This window comes from Bombina bombina, chromosome 2, assembly GCF_027579735.1.
Source record: "Bombina bombina isolate aBomBom1 chromosome 2, aBomBom1.pri, whole genome shotgun sequence".
In the NCBI taxonomy this organism is placed as follows: Eukaryota; Metazoa; Chordata; class Amphibia; order Anura; family Bombinatoridae; genus Bombina; species Bombina bombina.
Genome location: NC_069500.1, coordinates 389,260,325 through 389,285,774, shown reverse-complemented (window position 1 = coordinate 389,285,774; position 25,450 = coordinate 389,260,325). Strand labels below are relative to the sequence as shown.

The 25,450-nt window shown below is 39.7% G+C and overlaps 1 protein-coding gene across 2 annotated transcripts; it reads right to left on the bottom strand.

Moving 5' to 3' along the window:
* Positions 1-4,154: 4,154 nt before the first annotated feature.
* Positions 4,155-24,784, bottom strand: RAN (RAN, member RAS oncogene family). 2 transcript variants are annotated; one of them, XM_053701859.1, is made up of 7 exons: positions 24,681-24,784; positions 23,233-23,277; positions 23,059-23,143; positions 22,070-22,195; positions 20,795-20,982; positions 5,682-5,852; positions 4,155-5,498 (listed from the first exon to the last, which is right to left on the bottom strand). In XM_053701859.1, exons 2-7 carry the CDS (start codon positions 23,266-23,268, stop codon positions 5,454-5,456), a joined length of 651 nt encoding a protein of 216 aa, XP_053557834.1. In that variant the 5' UTR covers positions 23,269-23,277; positions 24,681-24,784; the 3' UTR covers positions 4,155-5,453. The 2 variants fall into 2 exon arrangements, with proteins under 2 accessions (XP_053557834.1, XP_053557835.1); XM_053701860.1 differs by having other exon boundaries at positions 23,233-23,280; positions 24,681-24,764.
* Between the last annotated feature and the right edge of the window lie 666 nt (positions 24,785-25,450).

Sequence of the window (25,450 nt, the reverse complement as noted above, 5' to 3'; positions counted from 1 at the left end):
CTTACTCCATGAGTAGCCTTTGGATTCGCACCAAAAAAGACATTTACGCCATATCTTATGATAGATTTTCCTGGTGACAGGCTTTCGAGTCTGAATCAGGGTATCGATGACCGATTAAATCAAGCGTTCAATCTCCAAGCAGTCAGTTGCAGAGAAAGTAGATTTGGATGCTGGAACGGACCTTGAATTAGAAGGTCCCGTCGCAGTGGCAGTGTCCATGGTGGTAGAGATGACATGTTTCACAGTCCAAAAAAGTTTTTTTTGTTTTAAATGTACACTTACACTACTATTAAACAAGATATGAGTGTTGGCACTGGGCAAGTGGGCCCAGTATACGCTGTGAGCCTGACACAAAAAAGCAGACTGATGTTTCACAGTCCAAAAAGTTTTTTTTTGTTTTAAATGTACACTTACACTACTATTAAACAAGATATGAGTGGTGGCACTGGGCACAGTATACGCTGTGAGCCTGGCACACACGCTGGCAGGCAGGCAACTGCAATTAGATTACACAAGCAGACTGATGTTTCACAGTTAAAAAAGTTTTTTTTTTTTTAAATTTACACTACTGTTACACCAGATATGAGTGGTAGCACTGGGCAAGTGGGCACAGTATACGCTGTGAGCCTGGCACACAAGCTGGCAGGCAACTGCAATTAGATTACACTAGCAGACTGATGTTTCACAGTCAAAAAATTTTTTTTTTTTTAAATTTACACTACTGTTACAACAGATATGAGTGGTGGTACTGGGCAAGTGGGCCTGGCACACGCTGGCAAGCAGGCAACTGCAATTAGATTACACAAGCAGACTGATGTTTCACAGTCAAAAAAGTTTAGTTTTTTTTAAATTTACACTAATGTTACACCAGATATGAGTGGTGGCACTGGGCAAGTGGGCACAGTATACGCCTTCATGCTGTCTTAGTGGCAGCAGCAGGCTTTTTATCCTGTTTACCCTTGTTCGAAGCCTGGTTAGGTCTCCAGGTTGGTTTGGATTGAGCAAAGTTCCCCTCTTGCTTTGCAGCAGGAGAAGCGGGACCACCCTTGAAGTTTCTAAAGGAATGAAAATTATTTTGTTTGGTCCTTGTCTTATTCGACTTATCTTGAGGGAGGCCTTCCCCCCAGTGATGTCCAAAATGATCTCTTTCAGTGCAGGCCCGAATAGGGTCTTAACTTTGAAAGGGATGGTCAAAAGCTTAGATTTAGATGACACATCAGCCGACCAGGACTTAAGCCATAACACTCTACGCGCTAAAGTGGCAAAACCTGAATTCTTTGCCGCTAACTTAGCGAGATGAAAAGCGGCGTCTGTAATAAAAGAGTTTGCTAGTTTAAGAGCCTGAATTCTGTCCAGAATATCATCTAGTGGGGTCTCCACCTTAAGAGCCTCAAACCAGAAGGCAGCTGCAGCAGTTACAGGAACAATGCACGCTATAGGTTGAAGAAGAAAACCTTGATGAACAAAATTTTCTTTAGGAGACCCTCTAATTTTTTTATCCATAGGATCAATGAAAGCACAACTGTCTTCAATAGGTATAGTTGTGCGCTTAGCCAGAGTAGAAATAGCTCCCCTCCACCTTAGGGGCCGTCTGCCATGAGTCCCTCATGGTGTCATATATGGGAAACATTTTCTTAAAAACAGGATGGGGAGCGAACGGAATACCTGGTCTATCCCACTCCTTAGTAACAATGTCCGAAATCCTCTTAGGGACTGGAAAAACATCAGTGTAAACAGGAACCTCTAACTATTTGTCCATTTTACACAATTTCTCTGGAACTACAATAGAGTCGCAATCATTCAGAGTAGCTAAGATCTCCCTGAGCAATAAGCAGAGGTGCTCTAGCTTAAATTTAAATGCCGTCATATCTGAATCTGTCTGAGGGAATATCCTTCCTGAATCAGAAATCTCTCCCTCAGATAGCTCATCCCTACCTCAGAACATTGAGGGAATATCGGATATGGCTACTAAAGCGCCAGAAGCCTCAGCATGTGTGTTCTTAACCCAGAGCTACTGCACTTCCCTTGCAACCCTGGCAGTTTAGATAAAACCTCTGTGAGGGTAGTATTCATAACTGAGGCCATATCATGCAAGGTGAAAGAATTAGACGCACTAGAAGTACTTGGCGTCGCTTGTGCGGGCGTTACTGGTTGTGACACTCGGGGAGAACTAGATGGCAAAACCTGATTTCCTTCTGTCTGAGAATCATCCAATGCCAAACTCTTATAAGTCAAAATATGCGGTTTGCAATTTATAGACATATCAGTACAAGTGGGACACATTCTAAGAGGGGGTTCCACAATGGCTTCTAAACAAATTGAGCAATGAGCTTCCTCAATGTCAGACATGTTTAACAGGCTAGTAATGAGACAAGCAAGCTTGGAAAGCACTTTATTTAATGAAAAAAAACACAATTTGCAAAACAGGTCAAAATAGCTTCAAATTTTCTGAAATGTTAACAGTGTACCTACTAAGCTTTAGGAGGATTGCACCACAAGTAAATAAGCAATAAACCCCCAATTGACAAAACCGGATTGAAAAAGGTCTAAAACCGGTTTAAACCTCTATTAGCACCTTGCCACAGCTCTGCTGTGGCCCTAACTGCCCTTAGGGAACGATAAAATGATGTTAAAGCTTCGATTAGGCCCTCAGGAGAATATCAGGACGTCAGGAGAAGTTGCTTGCTGCTTGACAGTATAACTAAATGCACAACAGAGGCACGAAAATAGGCCCAGCCCACCACACTTGATGTGGCTGGGGCCTACACAAATCCAACAAACCTTGTCTGAAAGCCATGTGGGTTATACAACCCCAAATAAGCCAAATGTACCCTCATGCAAATGTCCCATCAATATAAAACGTTACTCCCAGAACACCCAAACGTTTGTCCCAATCTCTCATACAAACCGAGTGCCCAAAAAACCAAATAAGCCCTTTATGCAAGCTAGTAAAACCTCAAACACTAGGATTACTGCTTCCCCTTCCCCTAAAGGGGATACTGTCAGCCTTTCTGAGTTAACACAGTCTCTGCAGAAAAATGACTGAACATACCTCATTGCTGTATAGCAAGAACCGTTCCTCACACTGAAGTTTTCCTGTACTCCTCAGCTTCTGTGGGAACAGCAGTGGACCTTAGTTACAAATGCTAAGATCCTCCAGGCAGAGATCTTCATCTATGTCCTGCCTGAGAGTAAATAGTACAACACCGGTACCATTTAAAAATAAACTCTTGATTGAAGATAAAATAAAAACTAACAGTTTAACACCTCTTCTCTTTATTCTTCCTGCTTAGAACCAGCAAAGAGAATGACTGGGGGTGGAGTTAAATAGACAGCTCTGCTGTGGTGCTCTGCTACTTCCCGTCAGGAAGGACAATATCCCACAAGTTAGGATGAATCCGTAGACTGTACATTTTGCAAAAGAAATCGGCATTTTCCCCCCAAAATGTTTTGTTTTTAGCTCCATTTCTGTAGCATAATGTCCACCCACCCTCAATCTGTTAGGGGACCCCTACACCCTAAATCCCCTTTTATGTGCTATAGCTGCACTGTCCCTTTAATTTTTATTTTTTCGTAGGTAGGGTCCTCCCTCACGCCTAACCTGCTGGACAGCCTTCACCTCCCACTGGCACTAACCGTTACAGACGGTAACAGTGTCACCATCTGTAAAGTTCAGGCATCTGCCCTCATATGAAGCCAGAGCACAGGTAGAACGCTCCGGCTCCATATAAGGCAGATGCCTGAAGCTCCATATCTTGGCTGTAACTTTAACAGCCAAGGGTACTTGAGCATCCTGAAGCAACAATGTGTATATACATGGTGCAATACGATAGCCAAAGTGCTGCACGATAGCTAGCTATATATATATATATATATATATATATACACGTATCAGGTGAAGGGGGTTAAAAAGATAATCTGTTTATTACCCACATTCCCCAGTTTTGCATAAACTAGTTATACACTTTTTAACCCTGTGATTACCTTGTATCTAAGCCTCTACAAATTCCCCACTTATTTCAGTTCTTTTGACAGACTTGCATTTAAGCCAATCAGTGGTAACTCCATGTGCATGAGCAGTTTTATCTTCAGTATACATATTTTCATAGGGTTTCTATTTTAGCAGCCTACAGAATTCCAGTAAATAAAATAAGTTTGAATTTGTTACAGCATTTTATTAACCCATCAATGCTGAGAAATTTCATAGCAATGGTCAAGTAGTTTGTACTTTTTGCATTTATATACATTTCATTAAGGTTCTCACAAAATTATACAAGTTTCAAGTTAAGCAACAACTGGAAAAAGGTCTGTTAAAAGGCAGATTGTGTATATGACAGTTACAGTCTACTTTGAAATGTGAGCAAGATCATGTAGCGCTCAGGTATCTTCCTTGAATCCAACTGCTGCTAAATATTTACTTGTTGCTTAAGGAAATAGACAATAAAACTAATACACACATGATAAACTATTTAAAAAGTTAAAGGGAGAGTCAATTTTTCTTTATTGTTTTAAAAGATAAAACATCCCTTTATTACCCAATTCCCCAGTTTTCTACAGAAAACCTTGTTATATTAACACACCTTTTACCTCTGATTACCTTGTTTCTAAGATTCTTCTGACAGCCCCCTGATCACATGACCATCTATTGACTTACATTTAAGCCTATTAGTGCTGTGTTAGAATACACGGGCATTAGTAGGTTATCTATATGGCTCACATGAACTAGCTTCCCCTGATGTGAAAAGCATGTGATTATGGGGCTGTCTTTATGGACTTAGATTTTTCTTTTTTAAAGAGGTTTAAAGTATGTTAATATAACCATGTTGGTTGTGCAAAGCCGAGGAATGGGTAGTAAAGGCATTGTCTATTTTTTTAAACAAACTTGTGTTGACTGTCCTTTTAATATAATAAGGATGTTTAATTTTATTCTGAGGCCAACAATTTATCTGTACAGCTGGGTTTTAAGAAGGAATACTAAATGTTCTGCAACTGCTTTAGCTTTCCTCTATACAAGCCAATTTATTCTGGACTTTAAAGTCTTAATCAGATTTCCAAAAACACAATAGAAAAATTGCTAGGGTATTTGAAATACAACTTTATTATGATCTAAACGAAAAAAAAAAAAAAAAAAGGTATGGGAATGACCGTAACAAACGAGATTCACCACTGAATATTGTGATGTGACTGCAGCAGTCTTAACTTAAGATTTCAAACTTGAAGGAAGAGTATTTGCAGTCCCAAACAGCTAAATATGCAGGTCCAAAATATGCAGGAATTAATTTTTACTGCCACATTCACTCCGAAGCCCATTCATCTCCTTCAGCATCCCAAAAAAGATTAAAGCACATGTTCTGCTCAGCTAGATAAAGTGGCAAACACGCTGCACCATTGACATCACAGGACAGTTGCCTATAAAACTAGACTTCTGACGCTGGGCTCCAGCTTCTCTCTTCTCACAGATCATCATCTTCGTCTGGCAGTGCAGTGGTCTGAGCAATCTAAAAAAAGAAAAGTCATTAGTAAATTAACATTTACATCTGTACTGCCTTAATGTTAATCTAGCACAAAGCCAAGTCTTAAATAAAAACTCCATTCAAAACAGCAAAAAAGAATCCATACAGAATTACAAGACACACTGGAAATATCTTAACTCAATAGCAAGCAAACATGTCCAAGTTTACCTGTAAATCCTGCTCATACTGTGCTGCCAATGCAGGATCCATGACAACTTCTGGTGGTGCAAGGGCAGGCATGGCTACAAACTCAAGATTTGGATCACCTATCAGCTTTCTGGCTAACCAAAGGAAGGGCTTCTCAAAGTTGTAGTTACTCTTCGCAGAGATGTCATAGTACTGAGAACAAAAATAAAAAACTTTATATGTATATGCACTTGTGATTGGCTGATTGATGTCACATGAAACAGGAGATAAAATACATAACTGAAATTTTTCAGAACTTCAAATCGAGCAGTGGATCTTTTTCTGACAGAGCTATTACATTGTCTATTTCTTCATTATGCAAATCTGTGCTCATTGGTCCTTTAACTGAGGGATGAGATGGACTAGCAGAAAATGTATTTTACTGCATTAAAAGAACAAACCATTATATTAATGCCATTATGCTTGATGTGCTTAAAGGGACATACTTTTTTTCTGTGCATAAATGTTTTGTAGATAATTTATTAAAGTGAATGTAAATTTTGATGCTAAAGTGCCCGGTTTTTTTAAAATTAGATTAACAGAGGCACTTTAATTCATCAAAATTTACGTTTTGATCGTGAAAAAAATACCTTTTAAACTTGACAGCCGCTCCAGCTTCCCCCGGTTGTCAAAGCCATCTGATGTCAGAAATGATGGATCGGTCATCCTAGAATCCCGGCTTCCCCTCGGGGGAATCGGTGTGATTCGAAGCCGTGATTGGAGGAAACCCGATTCCTCATTTTAGAGGCAGGAAGAGGCTATGCGGCTTTCAAGATTAAAAAGGCAAGTATTTTTTCACAAGTGAAATGTAAATTGATGAATTAAAGTGCCCCTGTTTTTAATCAAATTTTTAAAAACCGGGCACTTTAGCATCAAAATTTACATTCACTTTAATATAACCCATAAAATTTGTTTTTTTAATGGATAGTTTTGCATATTTTAAATAATAAACTGGAGATTTTCAGTCTCCTAATCAATCTCCAATTTTTTAGTAGAATACGGATGTATACCTACACCAGCTTGCTTCTGTTTGTGTAAAGGGTATTTTCTAGAGCTGCAACAACTGATATGCTGTGGACTTGTCAGATAGCTAGTTCAACTGGGAAAATACAAGATGCAATTTTTTTGCAACTATTGTATACTTTAGTCTACTTCCAGTGCCACAATGCAGTTTAAACCAAACTAGACCTTTAGGTCAAATTGGATAATATTTTGAAGTTTTAAGCTCATTATGCAAATTATTACCTTCCCTGGTGATTAGTGCAAGAACTCGCTCTCACATTTGGACAACCACCACTGCACTGACTGGAGGAAGATGTGGGAAAAGCAAGGAACAGAAGTGCAAGGTTGCATTACGAATGAGATCAGGAGGAAGAGTCACCGAGATGAGACTGACTTAGCACTGCTGCTGAGATACAATTCTATAGTCCCTGTTCCAACACCACCAAGACCCATTGAGGTGTATCAAAAATTGTATGTTGCATGCTGCAGTAATAATAATGGTGTAGGCTGCTAATAGTCGATAAACTTATTAACCACCAGGCCAGAACTACAATCAGGGACAGACTCCCTCTATTCAAATTTTCACCGACAGATCCAGCAGCAACATTTTCAGAGAGATATACACATACACAAAATTAAAAATACATTCACTATTTTATTTGATGGGGCATATATGTTAAAGGGGCCTAATTAAAACATGCATTCTTTCATTTCAATTTAAAATGCATCTTTGCACTACATTCACATTAGCAAAAAATGATACTAGAAAGACATTACTGTCCCCTGGACCCTCATTCACATAGCACCTGCTCTGAGCACTGTGGCATTATGTTTGAATGCTGTTGCAAAAGTAATGAGTGGCATATTTGCGTATTCTGCTGAACCAGCAGTAACTTTTTCTAGCAGCAGTTGTTGCTAGGGCAGCATATTGCTCAAATGGTTCTTTAAAATTTAAATGGAATCATTTCAATCCTGAAGACTATTTAATCCCTTTAAATTAACTTGCTTTTTTCTTGTCATTATTACAGTAATTATCTGGTGTCTTCGTAAAATATATTGATGCTAGAGCTGCAACAACTAATAGTCATAAAATGGATAAAGAGTTAAGAGTTAACGAATCTCAATTGATTAGTTGGTTTGCAATTAGTTCACTCCGATGAGCTCCTGCACTTGGTATTGTGTTTTATGGTTCTGTTCTTAGCCTAAAGGACATCTATGAATGTTTATTTTTCATGACAGTACAAGTTTACAACTACTCCTGGCTTATGCGCAACCTAGATGTAATAGTCATTTGTATTGTTTATATTAAATAAGTTGATTTTGGACTATATTTTGCATGATATAATGCCGAGCTTGTTATTTACATCTAGCCCTAGATTGATGGGAGTTGATTAAATTGATGCACAATTATTAGCGGATTGCTTGCTATTGCTAATTATATGCACTGTATAGACAAATGTGTAAGGCTTTGTCCTGTTATTGATATAAAGTCTTAAGCGCTTTATTTTTATTTATATATATTTTTAATAAAGATATGTACCAGAGTCAACCTTTATAATTATATATCTTATTTTTAGAGGACTAGATATTTCCCCCCTAACCTTATAGCTGGTTATTAACCATAAAAAAAAATATATATCTTGAATATAAATGTTGTTAGAATGAGGTCTGTGCTTACTTTTAGAGGCCCCTTGCCAAGGTGAAAAACACTTTTCATTGGTGAAGAGCCAACAAAGATAAGTATCCCACTTTGGCGAAATTGGCAAAACCCTACTTATGCATCTCAAAACCCTGAGTGCCTCTTTTATGCTGCAGGAAATATAGCTGCAAAGAGAGAACCAGCCTTAGCCAGGAGCATGTAGATATGTTGAGATTTTTGCATTTCAATGCAAAGTTTCTGAAAGAGTGAACAACAATGTTGAAAACAGTGATAGTCTGTCTGAAGTTTATATTTGTAACTCAGTATGTGGATAAAAAAAAAAAAAAAAAAAAAAAGAGAAACAATTAGATTCTTTTTATCTGATTAATCGAAAAAAAATATTGGCCAATTAATAGATTATGAAAATAGTTGCAGCCCTAATTGATGCAGTTACTGTAAAATTCTGAGTCTGCAGGTATTGGGTCAGAACTTGTTTAGATTTGTACTAGGGCTGCACGATTAATCGCATATGCAATTTAAATCATCAAGAGTAAACGATTTTTAAAGAAAACAAAAATGTTTGTTAGTCATGAAAACTGAGGCAGAGAGGGAGGACAGTCAATGACATCCATGTTTTCCTGGACAGTCACTCAGCTAAATGACTAACATGAAGCAGTGTGCATTGTACTACCTTTACTGCACTTAGAAACACAAATCATGCTGCTCAACAGTCAGCACTTTTCAGGTTTCTCCATGCATTCTGCTTCATGTTACCCATAGCACAGCTAGACTGACTGCCCTAGAAAACATGGACAATGTGGTAAGAACTGGCAAACTAATTTCATTTCAATTAGCTTTGTATGTGTTGCGTTCACTCGTTCGTATTATGTACTCTAACTATAACTGTTCTTAGTGTTAGCTGTGTGATGTAATATGAAAGGCTGCCAGGATTGACCTCGTCAATGCCACATCCCTCATGTTTGCGTGGACAGTCACTGATCTAAATAACAAATGCAGCAGTGTGTGCATTGTACTACCTTTACTGCAGTTATACATAAATTATAATGCTGTAAAGTCAGAACGTTTCAGGTTTATCCATGCTTACACTGATTCATGTTAATTGTACCACAGAGATTGACTGCACAAAAAAACATGACAATGTTGTCCCAGAAGACCTAAAAAACTGGCTAGTGTCAGCACAGGCAGCTAATTTATTTTAAGTTTATATTTTTATGCTCCCAGATTTTATTGGACATTGAGAAACATGTACATTAAGATTCTGTAGTGTTAAAAAAAAATTATTTAATTGAAAAATTATGGTGTTAGTCATTTATAAGAAAATCATTTTTTGGGTCCAAAATCGCAATTTTCATTTTTGCCCATATCGCCCAGCCCTAATTTATACTTATATAAAAGCTTCACCTGGCAGGAGAATTCTGCTTATCACAGGCTAATTAAGCTACTTCTATTGGGTTCATATATGTGCTTCTTGGGCATATCAGCCAGTGCCTCACCAAATATAGGAGAAACCAGCTAGGGCTGCAACGATTTTCATAATCTATTAAAATCGGCTGATTATTTTTTCGATTAATCGGATTAAAAAAAATCCTATATTTAAAATAAATTCCACATACTGAGTTAAATATAAACTTCAGACTAAGATAGGGCAGCAACAACTAATCGATAGCCGATAATGCAAATATCTGTCAACAATTTCCATTATCGATTAGTTGGTCTATCGATTAGTTGGGCTGCTTGCTGCAGCCACACTAGAGGAGTGCCTATTTCCTGAGGACTGGGAGAAGATCAGAGAAGACGTGTGGGAAGAGTGTGTGACAATCTGCTGCAAGGTGGTAATAACTTGGGTTGGGTAATAAGTACTAGCACAGAGTCAGACAATTGCACACTGATGAGGATGATAGAGGAGGGATATAACATTATCGGATTCCGCTGGCTGCTACTTGACTGAGATCGCGGGCATGGAAGGGGAGGGGCTAAGGTGAGGGTCCGACTCCGGATCAAGTAACTTGCTAATATATAAGCTCTGGCTGTCTCACTGTTTAAACACTCCTGTGACTGCTAGCTTCTGTAACTGTTAGGATAGCAGCACATTGCAGGGTGTGAGCTGTGAGGAGAAGGGGAGGGGCTAGTAAGGCGAGGGTCCAGATCAAGTAACTTGCTGGGAGCCAAGAGGAGAAAGAAAAAAAAAAAAAAAGAAAAAAAAAAAAAAAATAAAAAAACAGTACAAACTCCAAGCCAACAGAAGCGCAAGCATACAAAAACAGAGCAGAAAAACAAGGGAAAAGTCACTTAGATAGAGAGTAACCACGGTGAAGTGTGTCAATCCACTTGAGAGCAGTGTGTTAGTCAGCTAGCTCCCAAAATCACAATGTGTGTAATGTTTGGAAATTCACAGGATTGAATGACCAGGTCCAGTGAGTATTCCCTACCTCAAACTTAGACCGGTGAGGTTCATATACCTCCGCTGGATGCACAAATATAAAAAAATGCAAACACACTAGATGTCTAGTGAATATAATGAATATATATATGCCAAGAGTCCACAACTCATACCTGTGTGCTGCTGGATCCTGAGCGACAGTCCATTGTGGTAGAATATCAGTCCTCCTTATTATGTATTGGACATGTAATTCAATCGGTATCCAGCTCCTGCGGTAAACCTGAGTGAACTCTGACGGCTGCGGTGGGTAGCTCCTCCTTCCGTTTGTATCCCAGGTGAAGGGCGTGATAATGCGGTCAGGTTGAATTGGTGCAATACCTTCTTTAAGCTAGTCCTATTGATTTTTGTCAGTATTTACCCCGGGGTGTGTTATCCCCTCTCACGATTTTGTTCTGTTTGACAAACGTGTTGTTTTTCTTTTCTTCACTTTGAGCGCCATGGCGCTATGTTTGGCATTTGTAAATAAATGTTATGTGCATTGAAACCGCTGCTTGTGCTCCTTTTTTCATTCCTTGTTCGCATACAAAAACAGACCAGAGCTGTCTTAATCCTCTTGGCTCCACCTCCCAGCAAGTTACTTGATCCAGACCCTCACCTTAGCCCCTCCCATGACCCAGTGCCGACGATCCCCTCACACCCTGGCCCTGTGCTATACTCCCTAACAGTAAAAGCAGTCTCAGCCCTACAGTCACAGTACAGCAGTGTGTTGTATGCAGTGTGCACTGCAGTGACAGTCAGCAGTTGATCAGCTTTTTTCTTAAATCTAAAGAGCTTACTGTCTGTTAGCAGATTAAAAAAAACAAACATGTCAAATTGTCTTCAACTTGGCAGCCAGCTACAGCTGAGCTATATAAAAATTATTAACCAGCAGCATCCATACTAAATGTACTACCGAACAGGTTCTTGTCCCACAATGCCCTCTTTTTTCCTGATCCTCGAGTCACCAAGAGAAGCATGATTACTTAGTCTTTTGCCTTTGCCATGCATTTCCTTTAATTTCTGGCAAGTTGTAAGTTAAAGGGACAGTTCACCTAAACATTTTCTCCCATTTAAATTGTCCCCAATGTTCCATTTTGCCTGCTGGAGTGTATTAAATTGTTTACAAGTAGCTCCTTTATCCCTATTTCGGCCTTTGAAATAGCCAATTTAGCTTGTGGTTTCCCAACCTATACTGAATGTTTTGATACTGGAGTATATGCTATTGAATAGCCTAAGTAAACACAGCCAGCAGAAGAGATTACACTCACAGTGGGGTGCAGGATAGTTAATAAAATTATCATTTCCCATTATTCTCTCTATGTATTGAGCTTTAGTTTTCCAGACAAATATAAGATAAATAAGCAAGTGTGTGTACATAAAGTGATAACATAATGAGATCTGAAATTACCTGAAGCTCAACCGATTGTAATAGGCTGTGGTTTAAAAGCAGAAAACCAGCTAATTTATATAGACAAACCTGAAAATGCAATTTCTCATAAATGTTACTCTGCAGCTGGTATAACAAGTCATTGGAAATACATTCATATAAAAACAATTTTACAGTGTACTGTCCCTTTAAGTAAGTTATAGTCAGTGGCATAAGAGATATATAGATATATATCTCTCTATCTATATCTCTGACATGAACTTAGGGTTAGACATGGGGGTGAAGAACTCAGAAGTGAATGAGAGAGAAAAAAAAAAAAAAAAAAAAATATCTCTGAATACAGCTTTAGTCTAACTCCACCCATACAATCCTTAAAGAGACACTGAACCCAAATTTTTTCTTTTGTGATTCAGATAGAGCATGCAATTTTTAGCAACTTTCTAATTTACTCCTATTATCATTTTTTTCTTCATTCTCTTGCCATCTTTATTTGAAAAAGAAAGTCCAGAACCTTGGACAGCACTTGTTTATTGGTGGATGAATGTATCCACCAATCAGCAAGAACAACCCAAGTTGTTCAGCAAAATGGGCCGGCATTTAAACTTACATTCTTGCTTTATAAATAAAGATACCAAGAAAATGAAGAACATTTGCTAATAGGAGTAATTTAGAAAGTTGCTTAAAATTGCATGCTCTATCTGAATCACAAGAAAAAAATTGGGTTCAGTGTCCCTTTAATATGGCTGGCTGTATGTGTACAATGAACTTGGTAAGATACAAAGTTTAACTATTTGTATCTCTGCAGTAATGCAGTTTTTTTTAATACTCAAAAAAAAAAAAAAAAAAGTGTATGTTCATTAAATTATATTTTTTTTTTTACAAATGGTATATTGTTCAGTGGTTCTGTTTTATCCGATTAATCGAAAAAAAATAATCGACCAACTAATCGATTATGAAAATAATAGTTAGTTGCAGCCCTAGACTAAGACTTTACATTAACACAACTGTTTGTTCCATTTTCAAACAGGCAGAACAATTTTATAATTAAGAAAAAAAAACCCCCACACACTTTCAAAAAAGAGGTAAAACTAGAGAGAGGTAGACTATAACTGTATAACATTCTGTTATTCACTCTCTCAAACTTTGCAGTGAAATGCAAAAATGACAATGACATGCTCCTTGCTGAGACTGGCTCACTTTTTGCAAGCTATTTTGCCTGCAGAAGAAGGTGCTCAGATGGTGTTGAGGTACCCGAGATGCATAAGTAGTGTTTTGCCAATTGGGGGGTAATTTATCTTTGTTAACTCACCACCAATGCAATGGGCCTCTTAAAGTAAGCCTGGACTTCATTCTAACATAATATCTATATGCAATAGTAAATAACCAGCTATAAAAAGGAAAACAGAATTTAGGTTTACCTGATAAATTACTTTCTCCAACGGTGTGTCCGGTCCACGGCGTCATCCTTACTTGTGGGATATTCTCTTCCCCAACAGGAAATGGCAAAGAGCCCAGCAAAGCTGGTCACATGATCCCTCCTAGGCTCCGCCTACCCCAGTCATTCGACCGACGTTAAGGAGGAATATTTGCATAGGAGAAACCATATGAAACCGTGGTGACTGTAGTTAAAGAAAATAAATTATCAGACCTGATTAAAAAACCAGGGCGGGCCGTGGACCGGACACACCGTTGGAGGAAGTAATTTATCAGGTAAACATAAATTCTGTTTTCTCCAACATAGGTGTGTCCGGTCCACGGCGTCATCCTTACTTGTGGGAACCAATACCAAAGCTTTAGGACACGGATGATGGGAGGGAGCAAATCAGGTCACCTAGATGGAAGGCACCACGGCTTGCAAAACCTTTCTCCCAAAAATAGCCTCAGAAGAAGCAAAAGTATCAAACTTGTAAAATTTGGTAAAAGTGTGCAGTGAAGACCAAGTCGCTGCCCTACATATCTGATCAACAGAAGCCTCGTTCTTGAAGGCCCATGTGGAAGCCACAGCCCTAGTGGAATGAGCTGTGATTCTTTCGGGAGGCTGCCGTCCGGCAGTCTCGTAAGCCAATCTGATGATGCTTTTAATCCAAAAAGAGAGAGAGGCAGAAGTTGCTTTTTGACCTCTCCTTTTACCGGAATAAACAACAAACAAGGAAGATGTTTGTCTAAAATCCTTTGTAGCATCTAAATAGAATTTTAGAGCGCGAACAACATCCAAATTGTGCAACAAACGTTCCTTCTTCGAAACTGGTTTCGGACACAGAGAAGGTACGATAATCTCCTGGTTAATGTTTTTGTTAGAAACAACTTTTGGAAGAAAACCAGGTTTAGTACGTAAAACCACCTTATCTGCATGGAACACCAGATAAGGAGGAGAACACTGCAGAGCAGATAATTCTGAAACTCTTCTAGCAGAAGAAATTGCAACTAAAAACAAAACTTTCCAAGATAATAACTTAATATCAATGGAATGTAAGGGTTCAAACGGAACCCCCTGAAGAACTGAAAGAACTAAGTTGAGACTCCAAGGAGGAGTCAAAGGTTTGTAAACAGGCTTGATTCTAACCAGAGCCTGAACAAAGGCTTGAACATCTGGCACAGCTGCCAGCTTTTTGTGAAGTAACACAGACAAGGCAGAAATCTGTCCCTTCAGGGAACTTGCAGATAATCCTTTTTCCAATCCTTCTTGAAGGAAGGATAGAATCTTAGGAATCTTAACCTTGTCCCAAGGGAATCCTTTAGATTCACACCAACAGATATATTTTTTCCAAATTTTGTGGTAAATCTTTCTAGTTACAGGCTTTCTGGCCTGAACAAGAGTATCGATAACAGAATCTGAGAACCCTCGCTTCGATAAGATCAAGCGTTCAATCTCCAAGCAGTCAGCTGGAGTGAGACCAGATTCGGATGTTCGAACGGACCTTGAACAAGAAGGTCTCGTCTCAAAGGTAGCTTCCATGGTGGAGCCGATGACATATTCACCAGATCTGCATACCAAGTCCTGCGTGGCCACGCAGGAGCTATCAAGATCACCGACGCCCTTTCCTGATTGATCCTGGCTACCAGCCTGGGGATGAGAGGAAACGGCGGGAATACATAAGCTAGTTTGAAGGTCCAAGGTGCTACTAGTGCATCCACTAGAGCCGCCTTGGGATCCCTGGATCTGGACCCGTAGCAAGGAACTTTGAAGTTCTGACGAGAGGCCATCAGATCCATGTCTGGAATGCCCCACAGTTGAGTGACTTGGGCAAAGATTTCCGGATGGAGTTCCCACTCCCCCGGATGCAATGTCTGACGACTCAGAAAATCCACTTCCCAATTTTCCACTCCTGGGATGTGGATAGCAGACAGGTGGCAGGAGTGAGACTCCGCCCATAGAATGATTTTGGTCACTTCTTCCATCGCCAGGGAACTCCTTGTTCCCCCTTGATGGTTGATATATGCAACAGTTGTCATGTTGTCCGATTGAAACCGTATGAACTTGGCCTTTGCTAGCTGAGGCCAAGCCTTGAGAGCATTGAATATCGCTCTCAGTTCCAGAATATTTATCGGTAGCAGAGATTCTTCCCGAGACCAAAGACCCTGAGCTTTCAGGGATCCCCAGACCGCGCCCCAGCCCATCAGACTGGCGTCGGTCGTGACAATGACCCACTCTGGTCTGCGGAAGGTCATCCCTTGTGACAGGTTGTCCAGGGACAGCCACCAACGGAGTGAGTCTCTGGTCCTCTGATTTACTTGTATCCTCGGAGACAAGTTTGTATAGTCCCCATTCCACTGACTGAGCATGCACAGTTGTAATGGTCTTAGATGAATGCGCGCAAAAGGAACTATGTCCATTGCCGCTACCATCAAACCTATCACTTCCATGCACTGCGCTATGGAAGGAAGAGGAACGGAATGAAGTATCCGACAAGAGTCTAGAAGTTTTGTTTTTCTGGCCTCTGTCAGAAAAATCCTCATTTCTAAGGAGTCTATTATTGTCCCCAAGAAGGGAACCCTTGTTGACGGAGATAGAGAACTCTTTTCCACGTTCACTTTCCATCCGTGAGATCTGAGAAAGGCCAGGACAATGTCCGTGTGAGCCTTTGCTTGAGGAAGGGACGACGCTTGAATCAGAATGTCGTCCAAGTAAGGTACTACAGCAATGCCCCTTGGTCTTAGCACAGCTAGAAGGGACCCTAGTACCTTTGTGAAAATCCTTGGAGCAGTGGCTAATCCGAAAGGAAGCGCCACGAACTGGTAATGCTTGTCCAGGAATGCGAACCTTAGGAACCGATGATGTTCCTTGTGGATCGGAATATGTAGATACGCATCCTTTAAATCCACCGTGGTCATGAATTGACCTTCCTGGATGGAAGGAAGAATTGTTCGAATGGTTTCCATTTTGAACGATGGAACCTTGAGAAACTTGTTTAAGATCTTGAGATCTAAGATTGGTCTGAACGTTCCCTCTTTTTTGGGAACTATGAACAGATTGGAGTAGAACCCCATCCCTTGTTCTCCTAATGGAACAGGATGAATCACTCCCATTTTTAACAGGTCTTCTACACAACGTAAGAATGCCTGTCTTTATGTGGTCTGAAGACAACTGAGACCTGTGGAACCTCCCCCTTGGGGGAAGCCCCTTGAATTCCAGAAGATAACCTTGGGAGACTATTTCTAGCGCCCAAGGATCCAGAACATCTCTTGCCCAAGCCCGAGCGAAGAGAGAGAGTCTGCCCCCCACCAGATCCGGTCCCGGATCGGGGGCCAACATTTCATGCTGTCTTGGTAGCAGTGGCAGGTTTCTTGGCCTGCTTTCCCTTGTTCCAGCCTTGCATTGGTCTCCAAGCTGGCTTGGCTTGAGAAGTATTACCCTCTTGCTTAGAGGACGTAGCACTTTGGGCTGGTCCGTTTCTACGAAAGGGACGAAAATTAGGTTTATTTTTGGCCTTGAAAGGCCGATCCTGAGGAAGGGCATGGCCCTAACCCCCAGTGATATCAGAGATAATCTCTTTCAAGTCAGGGCCAAACAGCGTTTTCCCCTTGAAAGGAATGTTAAGTAGCTTGTTCTTGGAAGACGCATCAGCTGACCAAGATTTCAACCAAAGCGCTCTGCGCGCCACAATAGCAAACCCAGAATTCTTAGCCGCTAACCTAGCCAATTGCAAAGTGGCGTCTAGGGTGAAAGAATTAGCCAATTTGAGAGCATTGATTCTGTCCATAATCTCCTCATAAGGAGGAGAATCACTATCGACCGCCTTTACCAGCTCATCGAGCCAGAAACACGCGGCTGTAGCGACAGGGACAATGCATGAAATTGGTTGTAGAAGGTAACCCTGCTGAACAAACATCTTTTTAAGTAAACCTTCTAATTTTTTATCCATAGGATCTTTGAAAGCACAACTATCTTCTATGGGTATAGTGGTGCGTTTGTTTAAAGTGGAAACCGCTCCCTCGACCTTGGGGACTGTCTGCCATAAGTCCTTTCTGGGGTCGACCATAGGAAACAATTTTTTAAATATGGGGGGAGGGACGAAAGGAATACCGGGCCTTTCCCATTCTTTATTTACAATGTCCGCCACCCGCTTGGGTATAGGAAAAGCTTCTGGGAGCCCCGGGACCTCTAGGAACTTGTCCATTTTACATAGTTTCTCTGGGATGACCAACTTGTCACAATCATCCAGAGTGGATAATACCTCCTTAAGCAGAATGCGGAGATGTTCCAACTTAAATTTAAACGTAATCACATCAGGTTCAGCTTGTTGAGAAATGTTCCCTGAATCAGTAATTTCTCCCTCAGACAAAACCTCCCTGGCCCCATCAGACTGGTTTAGGGGCCCTTCAGAACCATTATTATCAGCGTCGTCATGCTCTACAGTATCTAAAACAGAGCAGTCGCGCTTACGCTGATAAGTGTGCATTTTGGCTAAAATGTTTTTGACAGAATTATCCATTACAGCCGTTAATTGTTGCATAGTAAGGAGTATTGGCGCGCTAGATGTACTAGGGGCCTCCTGAGTGGGCAAGACTCGTGTAGACGAAGGAGGGAATGATGCAGTACCATGCTTACTCCCCTCACTTGAGGAATCATCTTGGGCATCATTGTCATTGTCACATAAATCACATTTATTTAAATGAGAAGGAACTCTGGCTTCCCCACATTCAGAACACAGTCTGGCAGTTCAGACATGTTAAACAGGCATAAACTTGATAACAAAGTACAAAAAACGTTTTAAAATAAAACCGTTACTGTCACTTTAAATTTTAAACTGAACACACTTTATTACTGCAATTGCGAAAAAATATGAAGGAATTGTTCAAAATTCACCAAAATTTCACCACAGTGTCTTAAAGCCATAAAAGTATTGCACCCCAAATTTGGAAGCTTTAACCCTTAAAATAACGGAACCGGAGCCGTTTTTAACTTTAACCCCTTTACAGTCCCTGGTGTCTGCTTTGCTGAGACCCAACCAAGCCCAAAGGGGAATACGATACCAAATGACGCCTTCAGAAAGTCTTTTCTATGTATCAGAGCTCCTCACACATGCGACTGCATGTCATGCCTCTCAAAAACAAGTGCGCAACACCGGCGCGAAAATGAGGCTCTGCCTATGATTTGGGAAAGCCCCTAAAGAGAAAGGTGTCTAAAAAAGTGCCTGCCGATATAAACTTATCAAAATACCCAGATTAAATGATTCCTCAAGGCTAAATATGTGTTAATAATGAATCGATTTAGCCCAGAAAAAGTCTACAGTCTTAATAAGCCCTTGTGAAGCCCTTATTTACAATCTTAATAAACATGGCTTACCGGATCCCATAGGGAAAATGACAGCTTCCAGCATTACATCGTCTTGTTAGAATGTGTCATACCTCAAGCAGCAAGAGACTGCTCACTGTTCCCCCAACTGAAGTTAATTCCTCTCAACAGTCCTGTGTGGAACAGCCATGGATTTTAGTAACGGTTGCTAAAATCATTTTCCTCATACAAACAGAAATCTTCATCTCTTTTCTGTTTCTGAGTAAATAGTACATACCAGCACTATTTTAAAATAACAAACTCTTGATTGAATAATAAAAACTACAGTTAAACACTAAAAAACTCTAAGCCATCTCCGTGGAGATGTTGCCTGTACAACGGCAAAGAGAATGACTGGGGTAGGCAGAGCCTAGGAGGGATCATGTGACCAGCTTTGCTGGGCTCTTTGCCATTTCCTGTTGGGGAAGAGAATATCCCACAAGTAAGGATGACGCCGTGGACCGGACACACCTATGTTGGAGAAAAGAAAAAAAATAAATCTAGTCTGCTCTTAAAACAATTGTGTACTTAGGTTTAATTTGGAGCATATTACAATTAAAAAAAAAAAAAAAAAAAAAAAAAACAGAAAAGTCAAAAGCGCCAAGGACTATATATATCAACAGGACAACGCCTTACACATTTATTTATTCAGTACAGGTAGCCCTCAGTTTACGCCGGGGTTAGGTACCAGGAGGAATGGTTGTAAATTGAAACCATTGTAAATTGAAACCCAGTTTATAATGTAAGTCAATGGGAAGTGAGGGAGTTAGGTTCCAGGCCCCTCTCAAAATTGTCATAACACCTAATAAATTATTTTTAAAGCTTTGAAATGAAGACTTTAAATGCTAAACAGCATTATAAACCTAATATAGATTGTATCAAACTAAGTTTAATGAACAAAAACGTTTTTTTACTTGCATTTTTCTGCAATCAGTTCTCTGCATTGTTAGCATGTTAGATAATATTGGGTCTACACCTATTCTATGCATTTTAATCTACTAGGCACCTTCACCTCAAGCAGCTGGACAGGAAGATAATTGGGAAGTGGCTGCTCGATAGCTAATGTCTTGTCTGTGTACACAGATCAATTTCAGACCTGTTAAGTTGCATAACTTTACTGCAAAACAAGTGGACAGCTCCAGCTACTGGATATCTTAATTAGTACACATGACTGAAAAAAAAAAAAAAAAAAAAAGTTATTCTGAAACAGCGCAAATTGAACCGGTGTAAACCAAGGGCCACCTGTACATATAATCAGCAATAGCAAGCAATCTGCTAATAATTGTGCAAACAGATAATATTGCACATCAATTCAAATAAATCCCATCAATCTAGGTGTAAACAAGCTCGGCACTATATCATGCAAAGCATAGTCCCAAATCACCTGATTAATATAAACAATCCAAATGATAACTCCTATTTTATTTCTGGGTTGCACATAAGCCAGGAGTAGGTGTAAATGTATACTGTTCTGAAAAAGTGTAAAGTAAACATCTGTAAAGGCATAACCAAAAAAAAACACAAATATGTACAGGAGCTCATTGCAGTGAAGCAGTTGGTGCTGTGCACAGACCAACTAATCTATTATAAGATTCATTGACAACTATTTTCATAATCTATTATCGGTTAGATCGATTAGTTGTTGCAGCTCTAAAACCAGCCATGTCTTACTTATATCAGCTACAAAGGGAATTAATGGGTTAAACTCTCAGCTATACACAAATGCTTCATGATTTATTTATTTTTTGTTCCCAAAAGATGTGGTCCTCTACTGCAGAATGGTCTGTATGTCTCAAGGGCAAAGGCTACCCTTTACTGAAGATACAGTAAGAAAATTATAAATTAAACTCACCTGAAGATTCTTCTTCCTGTGGAAAACAATTGATTTGGCCTTTACTTTCCTGTCCTTAATGTCAACTTTGTTGCCACACAAGACTATAGGTATGTTTTCACACACTCTTACAAGATCTCTATGCCAGTTTGGTACGTTCTTGTATGTAACTCTTGATGTAACATCAAACATTATAATTGCACATTGAGCTGGAGGAGAGAGGGAAAAAAAATCCACACAATTGAACACTATTATACAAACATCAAACCTTAAAACACTTAAATTGTCGTGGGACAAAAAAAAAAAATTTTTTTTTAAAAATTGCATGCTCCAATACATTAAAGCATGCAATTTCACAAATATCTACCCTGCTCTGTGTGTTTAACCCCTGCAACCAAAAGTTACACTGCAGAAGGGCCATTCGGGAAGCATAGTGTACAGTGGAACAAGCCGAAGATTTAGGGCTAGATTTATTAACACTGTGGCGTACAGAGACGCGTACACGCCCCTGTACGCCTCAGCTCGTCTGTGGTGGGGCAAAATTACCCACAGGTATTCGCCATTGCACAGGAGCGCAATTTGGCGCTCGCGTGCAATCCCGACTCGGCAGGAGCTGTCAATCTCCTCGGTCAGACTCGACCAAGGAGATTTCATTTCGGTCTGGTGACCGCTGCTTGATAAACCACAGCGAGCAAGTTCTCGTGAGAACTTACAGCTGTAGGGGCATGATAAATCGAGCCCTAAATCAGCAGCACTAGTCTCAACTCAGGTGTTTATATAGCACTGCTGATCAAGTTGGGACAAGCAGTGCGCTGCTGGTCCTTCTACTGTGTGCTTAAACAGAAGAGGGCTGATAGTTTTAAAATGATATGCACTAACTTATTAAAGCATGTAATTTTGGACTATTACGGCCCTTTAATTTACTATAAAGCAGTGTAAAGAGTATGAATGGGGTAAATAAATAAAAAAAGGAAAACTGAGACACATGGGAGAAATTCTGAGACATGTAGGTTTCAAAGGGAAGTGGAAAAGCAGATTCAAATAAAATAGAATCTCATGATACAGATAGCACACAATTTTAAAAACTTTCCTTCCAAACTGTGGTACATAGATGCGCCTTCAACAAAGGATATGAAGTAAATGTGAAAGTCAAATGGTTATGCGGTCTGAATCATGAAAACTGCAAACCAATCTTTTTTTTTTTTAAAAAAAAAATCACAAGTATGGAATAATTTTAGCACCCCATGAGCAAAGCATTAAATAATTGGGGGGGGAGGAGAAGATAAATAAACTTACCCTGGATGTAATAACCATCACGAAGGCCACCAAATTTCTCTTGCCCTGCTGTATCCCATACATTGAATTTTATAGGTCCTCTATTTGTGTGGAACACAAGAGGATGTACTTCAACCCCAAGTGTTGCTAAAAAGAGAGAAATTACTGAAATGTGACAACTTAAAGACATTGTGCACTAGATTGTTTGAATAAATGTTTTGCAAATTAGTTTATATAGCCCATCTGGGATTGATTGTATATAGTTATACTTTTTTTGTTTAACATTGTGTTGATTTTCAGACTTCTAACCAAGCCCCAAAGTATCAGATGTAGACTTGAAGTCTAAAGATTCCTGATTGCTCCTGTTTGTGTGGGGACAGAGTCTGCTCTCCATTCTCAGTCCCTTTCAGTTGGTGTCACAACCTAACCATCAACAGTGCTAAACTGGTAGGTTCTACATTTAAAAAGACTTTATACTGGATTTTTAGATCAGTGTCTGTGCATAATCGTTAAAGTATTGTCTATTACATGCAGTTATATGAAAATTAGTGTACACTGTCCCTTTAATCAAGGCTATGTGCTCCATCACTAACCATCTTAAAGTGACAGTAACACCAAAATTGTAATTGATTATAAAGATCAATAACGCCTTTACTACCCATTCCCCAGCTTTGCACAACCAACACTGTTATATTAGTATACTTTATAACCTTTAAACTTTAAAATGCCTGGCTGTTTCTAAGCCACTAAAGACCGCCGCTTATCACTTTTTTTATTAGCTTTTCACAAGTGTGCTCACGCCTGTGAGTTGTGGCAGACAGTTGTATAAAATGCAAGCCAAATAGATCATAAATAAAGCCATGTGATCAGGGGGCTGTCAGAAGAGTCTTAGATACAAAGGTAAATAAGGGAGGTAAAATGTATTAATATAACCCTGTTGGCTGTGCAAAACTGGGGAATGGGTAATAAAGGGAGTATCTGTCCCTTTAAATAAACAGACGTCAACTTACCTACATACTTCTTTTCAAATTCACCAGTTAAGTGACGCTTCACAAAGGTTGTTTTGCCAGTTCCACCATCACCAACTAGAACAAGCTGTAAAGACAAAGCATTTCATTAAAACCTGTCACAATACAATATTGTAACCACTAGAATTGTTCATTTTATTTACTGATTTTATTTACCTTGAACTGAACTTGGGGATCACCTTGGGATGCCATGGTATGTGTCTGCTTAAAGGGGGAAAAAACAAGTTGAAGCAAAAAATTGGTAGTGTCAGCAACATGTGCAACTGCAATGACTATATAATAGGCCACTCATCCCTCCAGGACATCAAGCTTTAGACCTTATTCAGTCAAAACCAGGAATGTTAGTCACTCCACCCCCCTCCCTAAATATCCACCTCTTGCTTGTGAATAGTTAAAGGAAGCAATGTATGAATGAACTGTTCATAATGTACACATTCAGTACAAACATGTATATTAAACAGTTATGAGACCTTTTTGATAGGCCTCAGGAAGTAAAGGCCCATACAAATATTTTTACCATAAGTTAATTTAGGTGGTGACAAACATGTACAGTTATACAACTTTCAGTTCACTGAAAATATCAGAACGTTTTCCTGAGAAGGAACATCACACAATATTGATAGTTAGAGATACGCTGGGCTTAATTAAAAAGACGCAAACTGGAAAAAAAAAATCAAATTGCATGAAAACGGGAAGCTAAATATTAAACATAACTTGCACTACATACGCTTAATTATGCTGCACAAAATAGGTTATCTGCTATAACAAAACTTACTATAGATAAGAAAATAATAAATATAAGATTTGGCAATCAACAATAACCAATAATTAAGTCAAAATGTTACATGACCGGAACAAAAGGGCTCTTTTTAAGGACCGCGTGTACGAGGCAAAGATCATCAGGGTAGACATAGCCTTGCATTAAGCTTTTAAAACTGGCTGTAGGTACCAGCAAGTTTAAGTAATACAGAATCGTAATTGATGCAATGAATCATAATGCGTGACTTCGGCACTAACCTATTGGCGGGTTGCGCCCCTATATATAGTTCACTTCCCCAGGTCTGTTAACCCCGCGCTTAACACTTTCTGATTCAGTAATGGCGGGAAGGACCAGGCCCTAACTTCAAACCACTACGGTTTACATTTTACACTATTACAACATATATTGCAAAAGTCCTTAATAATGGCTAAGTCATGAAACAGGAGGAAGGCCCGAATTGAGAAAACTGGGGGGGATCTACGCTCTGTGATGCGAGGCCCAGATACTTACGTTATCGCCTGATATACAACGTTTATCACAGCATACATAAATCCACAGCAGGATTAAAAAAGTTAAATACGTTTACGACACAAAACTGTAGCGAAAGAAAAGCGCGCCAAGGATGTCGGACACCCCCGCCCCCAATGAAGAGAACCACCAGCCGCCGCCGCCCGGTCCTGTCTAAACTCGCCGAGAAAATCCCACCCAAAACCTGAGGGATTGCAGTGTTAAATTAAAACAGGTGCTCAAAAGTATCCACAACGCTTTGCAATCAAGGATGGCCAGGATACAGCGCGGATGAACAAACCGTATCTACAATCTACCCGCAGGTTCAGTATCTCACCTTCCAGAAGCGTCTGTGAAGCAGCGAAAGAAAATGGCGGAAACAGGATTCAAATACCAAGGCGCGCTTGGGGAGGAGCGTCACGTCAACTGGCCTGACGTCATTGCAGGGGACACTGCGGCGCTCTGAGAGAGAAGGGCGGGAAGATTAAATGGGAGGCGCGTTCGGAATCGAAAGAAGTCAATGTTTTGTACAAAAGTCATTTAGGAAATTGTAATGTACAGAGTTTAGTAATGGTTTTCATTGTAAGTATGCTATGTAATATTGGATAACTATTGCATTATACCACGCGTCTAGTATAATATATTTTATGACATCACAGCAATATCATAAAACAAATGAATAAAGGACCGTTTTAAATGTATAAATGCAGAACAACGTTAAAGCAAATAAAGTATGTAACTAGTACATGTGTGTAAACTGCTAACAGCATTTTTTTTCTCAAACTCATAAATTAGTTTGCGTTGTGTACTTTACATGAGTAAATCGCAAAAGGTGAGGGTAAAATCTTAGTTTAGCGTTCTAAATGATTTTCTCAGCCATATTTCATTATTTTTCTACAAAAAATGTCGTAGGGGGTTCTGATGAGGGCTACCAACAATACTGCAGTGTTTGTGTCTCCAGGAACAAAAAGGGGAGCCATATTTTGGGGTGTAAAGTCCCTGTTTTCCCCATAGACTTTAGCCAGCCAGCCAGCTCTGCTCACCTACATAGATACATTGTATCAAACCACCTGCAGGTTTTTATACATTTGTAACTGTTTACTGTAC